Raw genomic sequence first — 12,408 nt, 5'->3', positions numbered from 1 at the left:
ATTGCATAGGCTATTATATGTTCAGTTGCACTCCTTGCTAAAAAAAGAGTAATAAAATTCTTAGCAGTCTTTTTGCATCATGCCACCATGTTCAGTTGTAAAACTTTTAGCTTAATATTCCAATATGTACAAGAACTAAATTACTCAAGGCAACCATGCAGTTCCCACTAATGCCACCGTCTATTCCGGATCATAACTACTGTTTAAGAAGACTGCGTCATCAATGTACCTTGCAGGTGTGTTTCTTTTTAGATAGGAAGATGGAAACTTAACAATACCTGGTACATTGACAGTACCTCAGTTGCCTGCATGCAGCCAGGTAATTGAAATAAGCTATACAGACTATAATTAATTGCTGAAGTACTATATACAGTTTGCAAGAATTTCCACTCTGAATGACAGGCACATAATCTGCAGAGTAATGAAATTTTGATATCTGTGATTCTCAATTTTTTCTCTGTTCGTGAACTGTGCCTGAGACACCCCCCCTTTTCCCTGTACGATCCTCTCTTAAAGGGGCAAGCTAGGTCACACTATTTTAGGTTATTTTGTTAATTATGAGCTCTAAGCGTCAAATTGGCAGAACAAGAGTCTTTCATTTGCAAAATCACGGGTACATAACAACTGAGAATGATTTTCCAGCTGTGTAAATGACATTTTGATATAAACTGATATAAATTTGAAAAAAAGGTGGGCCGACATTTTTCAAATTTACCCAAATGCAATCCAGTGTAATCCTCTTCAGTTTTGTCCATCCATGTCCCTTCTTGACTTTCCTGTGTTTTGTTTTAGTTCTTCTATAGTTTTGAGCCGTTTTTGTGATATTTTAGTCAGTTGTATGACCCTTTGATCAGTGCTGAAATTGCCTAAAATTGCATGACCTAGCCACTTTAAATACAGGCAATATGGTAAGTAAATGTATCATATGCCTTCCTTAGCTTGCCCTTGAAAGATAGCAGGGATCTGGAGGGCAATTAAGCATTGCAGGTTATTATCACTCCCATCTCTGTGACTGGACACATGTGATAGTAAATTTGATTGTTAACTGTATAATGTTTTGCTTAACAAATTTTAGACTAAATTTATCTTTTCACCACCAACCAATTTTCATCTATGATGATAGTGTAACATGTATGTTTAACTCACCATCTGATATTTCACCACTGGCTGCTTAAAAGGTTAGAAATAATGAAAACTGATTAGTAAGGAGTTGCTGTATGATGTGAACCAAGAAAAAATAACTGGAAAAAAATATACTGGAAAGGCAAAATGACAACTGGTAATTTACATTGACCTTTTTGTTAGCAACTCATCAGCTTCCCTTCTTCCAGTAACTGTGGAAAAAAGAAGAAAAACAGCTGAATTTATTCAAAGATTTCCACGATAACTCCACAATTGAACAAAGATCAATGTTATTTATTGCTTTTCACTTATTTTTAATTTTTTTTTTCTGTTACCAAATTAATTAAATCCTTTCAAGCAGTGGAAGGTAACTTAGCAACTTCTAATCTTTAGAATGTAGTACAGAATATTGTAAGAATGGAAAAATTAATGCATATAAGTAACTCATAAACCTTACTTATTCCATTAATTAGCTAGTTTATATAAGCTTACTTTACTTGAAGCTTATAAACTGACATTAAATAAAATTATATTTTATCTCGTTCCATTTTCCTTTCGCCTTAGGGATGGGGGCTGCTCTTGCCGTGCTCGTTTGCTGAAGCATGATAAGTAAACTCTACAAACAAAGCCACCAATCTGGCGTAAATATGGCCACTAGTGTGACGTTTATTTGTCTCAGATAAAGTTATCAAAAATTACAAGTATTTGATGTTATCTTCAGCAAAGGTGGGGCACGAAAAACCGCCAAAAGCCACACATTGTGGCCGCCCCACCAAGACGAGAGCAGAGCCCAGCCCACAATAAATTCAAGGAACCCGATAATCCCAAAAAGGAGATATTAGTCTGATCTCCTTAGGTATTGAAAAAAAACTGTAACGAGTGTCGGAGTAGCCCGAGCGTGTCGTACTGACTTAGATCCAGAAGTGAAAGTAAAGGAACCACTAAAGTCATAAACAGTGCCACAGCTCATGACTGACTGGCATGTAAATGACGTGACAATAACTCTACAAGATATGAGGACTATAGGCAATAACAAAGCCACAGGTCCTGATTTACTAGCGTGTAGATGACGGTGCAATAACACCACCAAAGGGTTAACCTATCATGACTAACTAGCGTGTTTAGTACTCAATACAAGAATTAAGAAAGGATGAAACCATTAACGAAACCACAGCTCCTGACTGACTGGTGAGTTAATGGCATTACATTACTAAAAGCTAAAACAGCGCCTTGAGAGCGTGTGAAGTATATTACATGATAATGACGGAATGACACGAAGCATTAACAGTGCCACAGCTCATGACTGACTGGTCTGTCAATGCCATTGAGTCAATTTCCCATCCTACGAAATGTAGATAATTAAATGCGTTACAGCCGATGACGGACAGGCCGGAGGAAGACCTTTGCTATGGGAAAAACCATGCTACCGATGTTAATTAGTGGAAAGTGTTTCGTTACGGATATAAAGTTTAAACGCATCAGACTTCCAGCGACCAAGAGCCCTGATTTGGGAATCAGAGAAACCTAGGTCAGCAGCATGACAAGCAGCACCGATGCGAAAGCTGTGACTTTTGTATCGGCTTGAATCGAGAGAACAAAAAGATAAACAAGAGCGCAGTTGAGCGTTGAACTGGGTGACAGTAACAGGACGATTGTGTAAGCAAAAAAGTGGACCTGGTGAGAAAAGTCTTACTTTGCAATACTCGAGCATCACCTGTACTGGGCAAAAGGGCGAAGCAGAATCGCGTGTTATAATAATGTCCACAGGCCGATTGTTCGTGTTATGTTTAAAGTGACAGATTGTTATCTTTAAGGATTGTATGCAACCGTCCTTTGATAAAAATGACAGCGACTCAAATTGCACAACTGCATTGCCGCACTCAGGGCTCTTGCTCGTTAGTTCCCCTATGCGGAAAAAACCGTAAAAAGCTGTCAGGAACATAGCCTTGAAAAGTGTACGCTGAACTGCCGAAGAGTTGGTGTGCTGTAGTGAGCGCACAAGCTGGGAAAGAACAGGTTTCGTGATAGGAAGTCTGGTATCAGGTGACCTTTGTTTACTGACCGCAGTCAAAAGTTTTTGAATCAAAAATGTCTTAGTTGGGTCAGGTAATTCCTTCATTTTGTGAACATAGCTGATGGCTGATAGATAAGAGGTAATTGTAGACGCGGCCAATTTGCGTGCGCAGAGATATGATATAAAAAGCGCAATTGCGGTTGGAGGAATCGGAAGTTGGAATGAATAAGGGCACACGAATTGGTGGTAAAAGTCACAAAAAACTTTCCAAGCTCGGGAATACAACTTTTGTGATCCCATGGACAGGGCCGAGGAAAGCAGATCGTTCAGGGAAGCGACCAGCTCTTCGGCAGAAGACTCTCTGGCACTTGAGTCGGCATTTCGTCTGCCTCTGGAAAAATTTGTTTGAACTGTTTCACCTGCAAGCGGGATAAAAAATCAGCATGAGAATTGTGTATACCCGCTATATGTCGCGCCCGAAATAGAATGTTGTACTCCAGCGAAGTAAGGACTAAGTCCCTGACAAGTAACATAATGAGCTTATTCTTTGAAGTTTGCCGGTTGATAACTTCAACTAGCGCTGAATTATCAGTCACGAAACAAATGTATTTATTATCCATGGTCGGCCCCCAAATATGCAAGGCAATGATGATGGGAAAAAATTTGAGGAAGGTAATATTTAAGGAACTCCATGACTCAGGCCACGAGCCATAAAACCATTTTCGACCGAAAACTGTGCCATAGCCTTTTGAACCGGCTGCGTCAGTGAAAAGCTCGAGCGAGGTGGAGGTAACCCGTAGGTCATCTAAAAAGAAAGCACGCCCATTGAAACCCGCTAGAAATTGCATCCAAACCTGTAAGTCAGCTTTAACGTCTTTGTTTAAATGGATACGGTGGTATGGGCGCTGTAGACCTATCGTGAGGTCAATAAGACGACGTAAAAAAGCTCGGCCTGGTAAGATAACTGAGCACGTAAAATTCAGGAGGCCGATGAGTGATTGGAGCTCCTTAAGTGTAACCTTCCGGTGTGAATAAAACATGGATAACAAAGTGTGGCATTTCTGAAGCTTATCCTCTGGGAGCCTAGCCTCTTGTAAAACAGAGTCTAGCGTAATACCCGCGAACTGCAGCACCATATTTGGCCCAACGGTTTTTTCCTCGGCGATAGGGACGCCAAGGAATTTACACATTCCTAGGAAGTTATTAAGATCTGACTGACATTTTTCGGCAGATTCCGCGATAAATAAAAAGTCGTCGAGTATATGCAGTACGCTTGAGGCCCCCAGACGATGAATGGCTATCCATTCGAGAGCGGTGCTAAAAGCTTCAAAAATGGCACATGAAGAAGAACAACCCATTGGGAGACAGCGATCATAGTAATAAAGGTTCTCCCATTTCATACCCAGCAAGGGGTGATCGTCAGGATGGACTGGGATAATCCTAAAAGCCGACTTTATGTCAGTTTTAGCCATGCCTGTACGTTTCAGAGCGGAAATAGCGTTGTTGATTGTTGCGTACGACACCAAAGAAAATTCGCTAGGGATAAAGTCATTTACAGAGAAACCTCGGGGAAACGACAAATGATGAATAAGTCTAAATTCTGAGGGATTTTTCTTGGGAACTATACCTAAAGGTGAGCAAAACATGTCTGGGAAAGGAGGGTTGTGAAAAGGACCCGCTATACGGCCGGCGGTAATTTCTTTGTTTAGTTTATCGCGAACAATGTCCGGTTGGGCAAGGGCGCTCTTTAAATTAGGAGGTGCAAAAACTCGCCTCTCGCCCTCGAAATGTACGCGAAAACCAAAATTAAAGCCTCGAAGTAAGTAATCTTTTAAAGGGAAGGGATAGCCATTTAAAAGGCCCTCAAGCCGATCTGCCTTTACGGGAGTCATCGGCTGTGGAGTTCTGCGGGGGAGGATGGAAGGTTGACCGTGGACTAGCGCATTTTTGACCCTCGACGTTACAGCGAGTGGCAGGATGCTTTGCCCCGCATTTGAAGCACTTATGGTCGAATTTGCATCCACCCCCGCAAAAGCGACCAGCTTGAAACGCCCAACAGGTACCTTTCGGAAATGGCGACTGACCGGATCGGGGTCGACTATTGTTGGGCCGGTTGCCGTTAGATGGGGTTTGTCGGCCACGAAATGTCACCTTTAGCCATAGTTCCCAATGCACTGCGTCCCAAGGATACTTGTTGGGAGCAGTTTGCTGGAGGAGGCGAAATTGCTCGTCGTAAAAGAGCCAATCGCCAGACTTAGCGGCAATGTCTCTTACGATTTCGCAGTATTTCATCAGTTTGGGTGCCTCATTAGGAAACCTAACAACGTAAATCGCTACGAAAGTATGAAATGCTGATATCCATTGATTAATGGTAGTGACCTTTTTCGTAGTCTTACAAGGCTCGAGAGTAAGATGAGCCCCCGAGCTGAGAGAGGAGGTATTGACTGACAAGGAATAACGATCAGGACTAGGGGATATTGAAAGTAAAAGACTGAAATCTACAAACTCGTTAGCCCAGACTCGAGCCTTGACCTTATCAGTAACGTTGCCTCCCAGCTTGAGGGCAATACTGGAAAATCCTAGCTTCTCTGAATAGTCTAGAGAAGAAGAGCCAGAGGAGCTGGGCTCATGAGTACCTTTGTCTGGCGATGTGAGAAGGGCCAACTGCTCGGAGACCGCCTCTTCGACCGTCATGGCGGTGCTCGCACCCTCACTTGCAGGAGGCTCGTCAGTCCGCAAATTTGGAGTCTTCATTGCAGCTTGAACGGCGCTGGTCACAGCGGCCGTAAGGGTTGCCGTTAGGGCCGCCATATCTACAGTGGAAGCGGTCGCAGGTGGGACCACCATTGCTGTCGAGACCGAAGGAGTGGCATGAACACGTTTGGGTCGACCGCAAGAGGTGCTGGCAGATGGGCGTTTACGAGAAGACATAGCTTTACAGAGAGTGTAATTAAATAAAATTAGACTTCGTGATTGAACAAAGAGGAGTTCATGCAGCTACCTTTGTTAAACGAGAAGGGCTGAACTAAAATGCCGATGCGTGACGCGAAGGGCAGACGTGATAGGCCCATAATTAAAACTGTAGCTAGTTGATAAGCAAGTCAAAGCCAGGTTCCGAATATACAAGAAAGAAAATGGCGAGGACAGTAATCAAGTGCAATTGGGCACGCGGAATGCGGCCGGAAAGGGTTGTACACTTAAATGGCAACGTTTTGCTCTCATGATTCTGCGTCAGATAAGGGGGCAAAATTAATGAATGGCAGGAAATACAACTGCCATCAAAATCGAGATAAGTAACATGCACCCCATTAAGATAACAGTGACATAGCATACAGCCGACAGTAGAATTAAGAGCATTGCTCAAATTTGTCAGCAGATAAAAGTACAATGTCAAATAGCTGCGGACGCAACACAGCAAGGAAACATGAAAACAAAATTGGAACCGGCGACACGCAGATATGAATAAGTAGCTAAACCACATCAAGTAAACGCAAGCATTTGAGCACTGCCCCTCGTAAACTGTGATACAATTTATGTTGCCCCCTACCATTCAAGTGAATCCCATCTCCTAACAAATAGGTACCCTTTGTTTTCCAAAACCCCCTGTGAGACCAGAAGAATGCGTATGGGATGGGCTCAAGTACCGTTTTCATATATTTTGTCAATAGCCCAACTTTCGAGTTAAATGCAACATCAGAAGAGGAACGGCGAAGCGTTTGACATACGCATATCAGGTCGACCTTGTACTCTTCGTGTAGCACAGTCACTAGATGTTCCAGTGAGGAACCCACTGTAATGGCGGGGGAGTTGGGCAGGTCATTTGTTCCTAGCTGTAAGAGCACTATATCAGGGCCAAAATCCTCCACAATACTTAAATCATACTTTAAAACTTTATCGATCGTTCGACCGCCCACGCCGTGCCATTTGCACAGAAATTCTGGTGTTGAAATACCAAACTTGGCAGTATAGGCGCTTTCATTCGGACGATTAATATGCTCGTGCAGGCGACGAATAAAAGAGTGGCCCAGAATTAAGACGCAAGGTTTTCCCATTGCGTTAGTAAATTAAAAAAGAAACCGGAAAACCTGACAAACAACAAAAGAGGATGAAGGGTACTTGCCTTAAAACTTGAAAATTAGCTCTGGAGATAGCGTTGCTGCTGAATGGTAAGGAGGCCGAAACTGACATGCCAAGCAAACTAAATAGTAACCGCGATCCCGCCTACTAGTATCTGATTGGAGTCTCCTAGGTGATGTGCCTTTCCTTGCTCCACCCAAATAACTGATAGACGTATTAGTACCCAAGAAAATGTCTCGATATAAAATAACATTATATGTGCTGCATATAATGCTTCTTTTTTACCTCTTCAAGACTGCCTTTCACTCTTCAAATTAAATTCTTTGACCCCATGACAAGTGTCCAATTAAAAAAAAATCTTGAAATGAAAGAATTTGTCAAATATCTTACAAATGATTGAGTTTAGTCTCAATGAAGAATCACATCAACTTCACCTGTCATAGAATTGGTAAACCAATTGGAATTATTGCTAAACGTTGACATTTATACATGTATGTCCCACATTGCTTTTTACTTTAATAACTCCCTATTTTAACTCTGGTATTATGTGCATGGGGTCACTGTTCACAAACACACTTAAGATGATTGCTATTCTTACAAAAATGTGTATTGGGCTTAATTCTCTTTCAAAAAAAGAAAACATTCAATTCCCTTAAATCCATTTGCCTTTCAATGCCACTCTTATTTTTCTAACATTTGTCCTTCTCGATGTATTATATTCATACACATAAAGCCCCAATAAGCCTCATGAATCAATTTCTAAAAACCAGTACAGTACATAGCTATAATACCAGATCATCCACAAATGAGTGCTTCTCTGTACAATTTCTCAGAATAGAGAAGATGACAAAATCCTTCACAAGAATTGGTGTCTCAGTCTGGAATTCCATCCCATATTTAGTGGAATTACTAAGCAAATCTAAATTCCAAAATAATATAAAGGAGCTACTCCTTTATGTGTTCCAATGTGAAGAAATGGCTATAATTTAATTGTACCCTTGTACCTTTTGTAATTTTGCTGTAAATTATTATTACTTAGCTGTCCATTACTTTTGTCCATTCTTTCCTTTTTAATTTTAACTCTTTCCCCCATCTCGATTAGTTCTAGAACTAATTAGCACTTGACAATAATAGTTTGTATCATGAATTATTGTACAATGTGCTTTGCGAACAATAATGGATAGTGAATGTTAAAAAAAATATTTTGAGAAAACCTTGAAATTAAGAGGTAACTTACAGCACACTAGCCATCCCCTGGCTGTAGACATTACATTTCCTAGGAGAAAGGAACAATTCAATTAAATATGAGGAAAAAACAAAGCTTACTCTGAGACTTTCACAGAATTTAAAGCTTTAGCACTCACACTTCAAATGCTTGAAATGGCTAGGGATTTCAAGGTTTAATGCTTAAGCTTATATGTAATCTTATCCTTGCGTGTTTTTTATGTTTGCAAATAATTGAGAAAATAACTCCAAACATTCGCCAAAGTGTGCTTCTGGAAGACACTTAGTCAGTAGACAGCAAAAAATTAGATAAGTCAGTTAATTTTTATGATTTTAGGACTTTTATCAGCTGTAGATAATCTTGTTTTGCAAAGTAAGACATGATTGAAATAAAGTTTGGTTTTGGATTTTGATACTATTTTGTTCACTGTATTGCACAATTGCTATTCCCCTGATCTGCCGTAAAACTCCCATAAGCAATTTTCAAGACCTTGATTTATGACCAGGCATTTATAGCCAAACAAGGATTCTGAACAGAAAGGCCCATTTAAGTAGCGTCAACATTTGCTTCAATATCTGTTCAGAACTTCTGAGGAGTAGCAGCCTCTCCAGATCCCACTGTTCCTGAGTATAAATGGTATAATTTTGGCAATCATTTGCTCCTGTCAACCTCACCAAACGATACAACTTCAACTCAAAGCTATTCACTCCGAGCTCCCTTGCTTTCTCCTACAGGCCGAGAAAATTTTCCACATGGCATTTGAAGTTAGTCAAACTTCAGAACTCATCCCAAAACGAAATTCTTGACCGAAAATGTTCAATTACTTGTGAACTCCTGTAAAAAGTAATGACAGCACCAATGGCTGCCATGTTTTAACTGTAAGGTCTGCAAAAGTAAACCGCAGGCAAAGTGCAGGCTGCGATCATGTCATGAAATAAACAAATAGTGCAATCTCCAACAGGACACACAAAAGACTAAAAATGATGGTAACAGAGGGTTTCCAGAAGTGTTAAATGAGGTCAAAGTTACCTGAAATTTAGTTTTTATCTCAAGAATGTCGTTATTCATCCTAGAAAGTCTGCACCCTTTAGGCGTTATGTACTGTATATGCTAAAAAGTCAATCTTTTTTATATGTTAGTCAGTTAATATTTTGACGTTTATGTGGTTACTATACCAAGAAAACCATCATTACACGCTTAACAGTGAACCCCATTGACACCCTCTATCAATTGTTTCACTTAAATTATATTATATTTGATTACTTTTGGCAAGGTAAAACAAACAAAAGTCAAAATTGTTATATTCCGTAAATTCTTTGTTAAAGCAAGGTCAGTAAGAATAAATAACCCAGGAGCTCCACTTTTATGCCTGGCTAAATCTATATATTAGGGCTGTAGGATCTGTGAGATGGTCTCAGAAGTGCCCTTAATGTAAGGTATGGTCACTGTAGTAACAGGTGTTGGGTTCCTGTTTGTAGTGTGAGCTTCAGTAGGTCGGTAAAGGTTTCGTCTAATAAAGTCAGTGTTGCAGTTGTTTTTGTGAAAAACATGTTCAAGGTATCTGTTTTTGTCACGTAAGCTGTCCGGTGTGTCACAAACTAGTTGCACGCGTCTCATCAAAGTCTTTATAGTCGTGGCTTTGTGTGAAGTCGGGTTGTAGGATGATTTGTCAAGTAATCTGTCGGTATGTGTCAGTTTTCTGTACACTGTTGTTCACAGTTCGTTGTCGTGGCTTACCAAACAGTCTAGAAAAGGAAGTTTCCCATTTTCTTTGATCTCTTTAGTAAACTTGATGCCGACGTTCTGTTCGTTTAGGTGGTTGTGAAAATCGTCAATTTTGTCTTTGTGAACGGCGGTAAAGGTGTCGTCAACGTAGCGTAACCAAAGTGGTATCGTTTGTCAGCAAGTTGCAAGGGCACGTTCCTCCACATGTTGCATCACAATTTCTGTGACAACAACAGAAACAGGCAATCCAATGGCTGTTCCATGCAACTGTTTGTAGTGTTTACCATTGTACTGAAAGTAAGTCAATGTAAGGCAAAAGTTCAGTAAGTCCATGATGTCTTCTGTCGGTGACAGTAGTTTAACAGTAGATTGTTGAATGGCAGTCTTGGTACACTAATGCCAATTGAAGTGGAATACTGGTGAACAGTGATTTCACATCAAAAGACACGAGTTTGTAGTCATCAGGTATCTGTACTGTCTTAATAGTGTCAATGAAGTTCTCCGTAGATTGTAGTTTGCATCTTGATTTGTCAGTGAGGGGTTGCAGTATGGTCGTCAAGTACTTAGACAGTTGATACGTAGGGGACCCACAGAATGACACTATAGGTCGCATCGGTATACGAGGTTTGTGCAGTTTCAGTAGTCCATAAAGTTTCGGTGGTTGTGGTACTGAGCACGATACAGTGGTCACTTTCACTGCCAAGGATCTGTCCTGCCATGAATATATGCAATTCATAGCTCTTTATGTAGCCATTGCTGAGATCAATTTACTTTTTAAACTCTATTATTCTCTGAACATTGAAAATAAATGAATGAAATTCAAAGACTTAGCTTTCCTGGTCCAAAACACAATGAAAATTTCACCAAAGCAGACATAATGAAGCCAAATGAAAAAAATGTCTGTTTTCCTGACAGCGGACTTTGTTGACCTTGTGATTGGCAAGAAAAATGTGGAAAGCCGCTGGCAGCTGCGTTTTCCTGGCATTGTTGTCAGCCATGACTAGGAGACCATCGACTTCTATGTTTCGCTTTGCAGTATGCCACGCGTTCCTAGTTACTAGTGCTGGGAGTACGTTTTGGCTTCAATGTTGCCAGATGGAATCCACAATTTTCTGCACAAATTCTACTCAGTGTCGAGGGTTTTTCGTGTCATTGAATGGGCCTTGGGGAACTTCCGATGTCACGCATCCCAGGAGCATGTCATTAGGGCACAGATATTTTCCATCCTCAGGGTCATTTGGAACACGGCCAATGGGGTGTTGGTTTACCAGATTTCCAACTTCTAGGAGGCAAGTGTACAGTTCAAATGGAGTCAGAACCTGTTCGCCAATTGCTTTCTTTAAAGCTCGCTTGCAGCTCTTAACAAGTGGCTCAGCATATCTGTTCTGGTGGGTGGCCACTGGAGTGGTAAATATCCAATGAATGCATCTTTCAGCACAGTAATCACGGAGCTGGTCAGAATCTAGACCTTGGACCATTTTCCACGGTTCTCGAGCTGCACCAACCATCTGCGACCCATTGTCACTCAACAGCACTGCTGGGTATCCATGGATACCGAAAAATCTCCTAAGCTGGATAAATTTCATTGTGGTCAAGTCCACTGCCATTTCTAGGTGAACTCCTCTGGTGTTAATGCAGGTGAAGATGATGCCGTAATGCTGTGCTCTCGTGTTTCGTCCTATTTTGACACTGAAAGGTCCAAGATAGTAGCAAGCAGTATAGTGGAAAGGTGGGGGTCTGCGGTGCCATTCGAAGCAGTGGAAGATAGGCCATTAACTGCGTCTCTGCCTTGTGAGCCATTTCTCAACAAGTAACACACTTGAACTTCACAGCCTTACTGAGCTTGCTGGCCTTTAGGATCCAGTATTTTCATCTTGTTTTTGCAGTCGTGGTTGCTATTCCAGGGTGTCCATGATTATGCATGTGGCTTGTAATAAGTAGTGATATTCTGTGCTTGCTGGGAAGTAGCACTGAGTGTTTTTCTTCGTAAGACATGATTGCTTTGTTGATCCTTCCTCCAACCCTGATTATTTCTTTGCCGTCTACAAACAGGCTCAGTGTCTGGAATTCTCCATTCTTCATTCAACTCTTCAAATCCTTTTGGGCACATCGGATCCATGACATCTCAGCTTTCTTCAACTCTTCGGGCATGAGACGTCCTTCTCATAATTGTAAAGATTCTAGAGGTTACGTTTACTCAAATCTTAAACAATTACAGGGGTAGCACGGTGCGAGATATTTGAAC

General features: G+C 41.1%; 2 protein-coding genes and 2 pseudogenes across 2 annotated transcripts; all 4 read right to left on the bottom strand.

Moving 5' to 3' along the window:
* Positions 1 to 2,540: 2,540 nt before the first annotated feature.
* On the bottom strand, positions 2,541 to 4,608 carry LOC149099874 (uncharacterized). Its single transcript, XM_089276921.1, has 2 exons — positions 4,254 to 4,608; positions 2,541 to 3,555 (listed from the first exon to the last, which is right to left on the bottom strand). Exons 1-2 carry the CDS (start codon positions 4,606 to 4,608, stop codon positions 2,555 to 2,557), a joined length of 1,356 nt encoding a protein of 451 aa, XP_089133047.1. The 3' UTR covers positions 2,541 to 2,554.
* A 308-nt stretch (positions 4,609 to 4,916) lies between these two features.
* LOC149099873 (uncharacterized) lies at positions 4,917 to 6,110 on the bottom strand. Its single transcript, XM_089278371.1, has one exon. It carries the CDS (start codon positions 6,065 to 6,067, stop codon positions 5,000 to 5,002), a length of 1,068 nt encoding a protein of 355 aa, XP_089134497.1. The 5' UTR covers positions 6,068 to 6,110; the 3' UTR covers positions 4,917 to 4,999.
* Positions 6,111 to 10,210: 4,100 nt separating this feature from the next.
* On the bottom strand, positions 10,211 to 11,045 carry LOC149099872 (uncharacterized; annotated as a pseudogene).
* On the bottom strand, positions 10,991 to 12,203 carry LOC149099871 (uncharacterized; annotated as a pseudogene).
* Between the last annotated feature and the right edge of the window lie 205 nt (positions 12,204 to 12,408).

The sequence above is a fragment of the Orbicella faveolata genome, unplaced genomic scaffold (assembly GCF_042242905.1).
Source record: "Orbicella faveolata isolate gen_17 unplaced genomic scaffold, um_ofav_v1 contig_46, whole genome shotgun sequence".
NCBI classification, from domain to species: Eukaryota; Metazoa; Cnidaria; class Anthozoa; order Scleractinia; family Merulinidae; genus Orbicella; species Orbicella faveolata.
The sequence above is the reverse complement of the archived record's forward strand: the minus strand, read 5'-3'. Positions and strand labels throughout refer to the sequence as shown.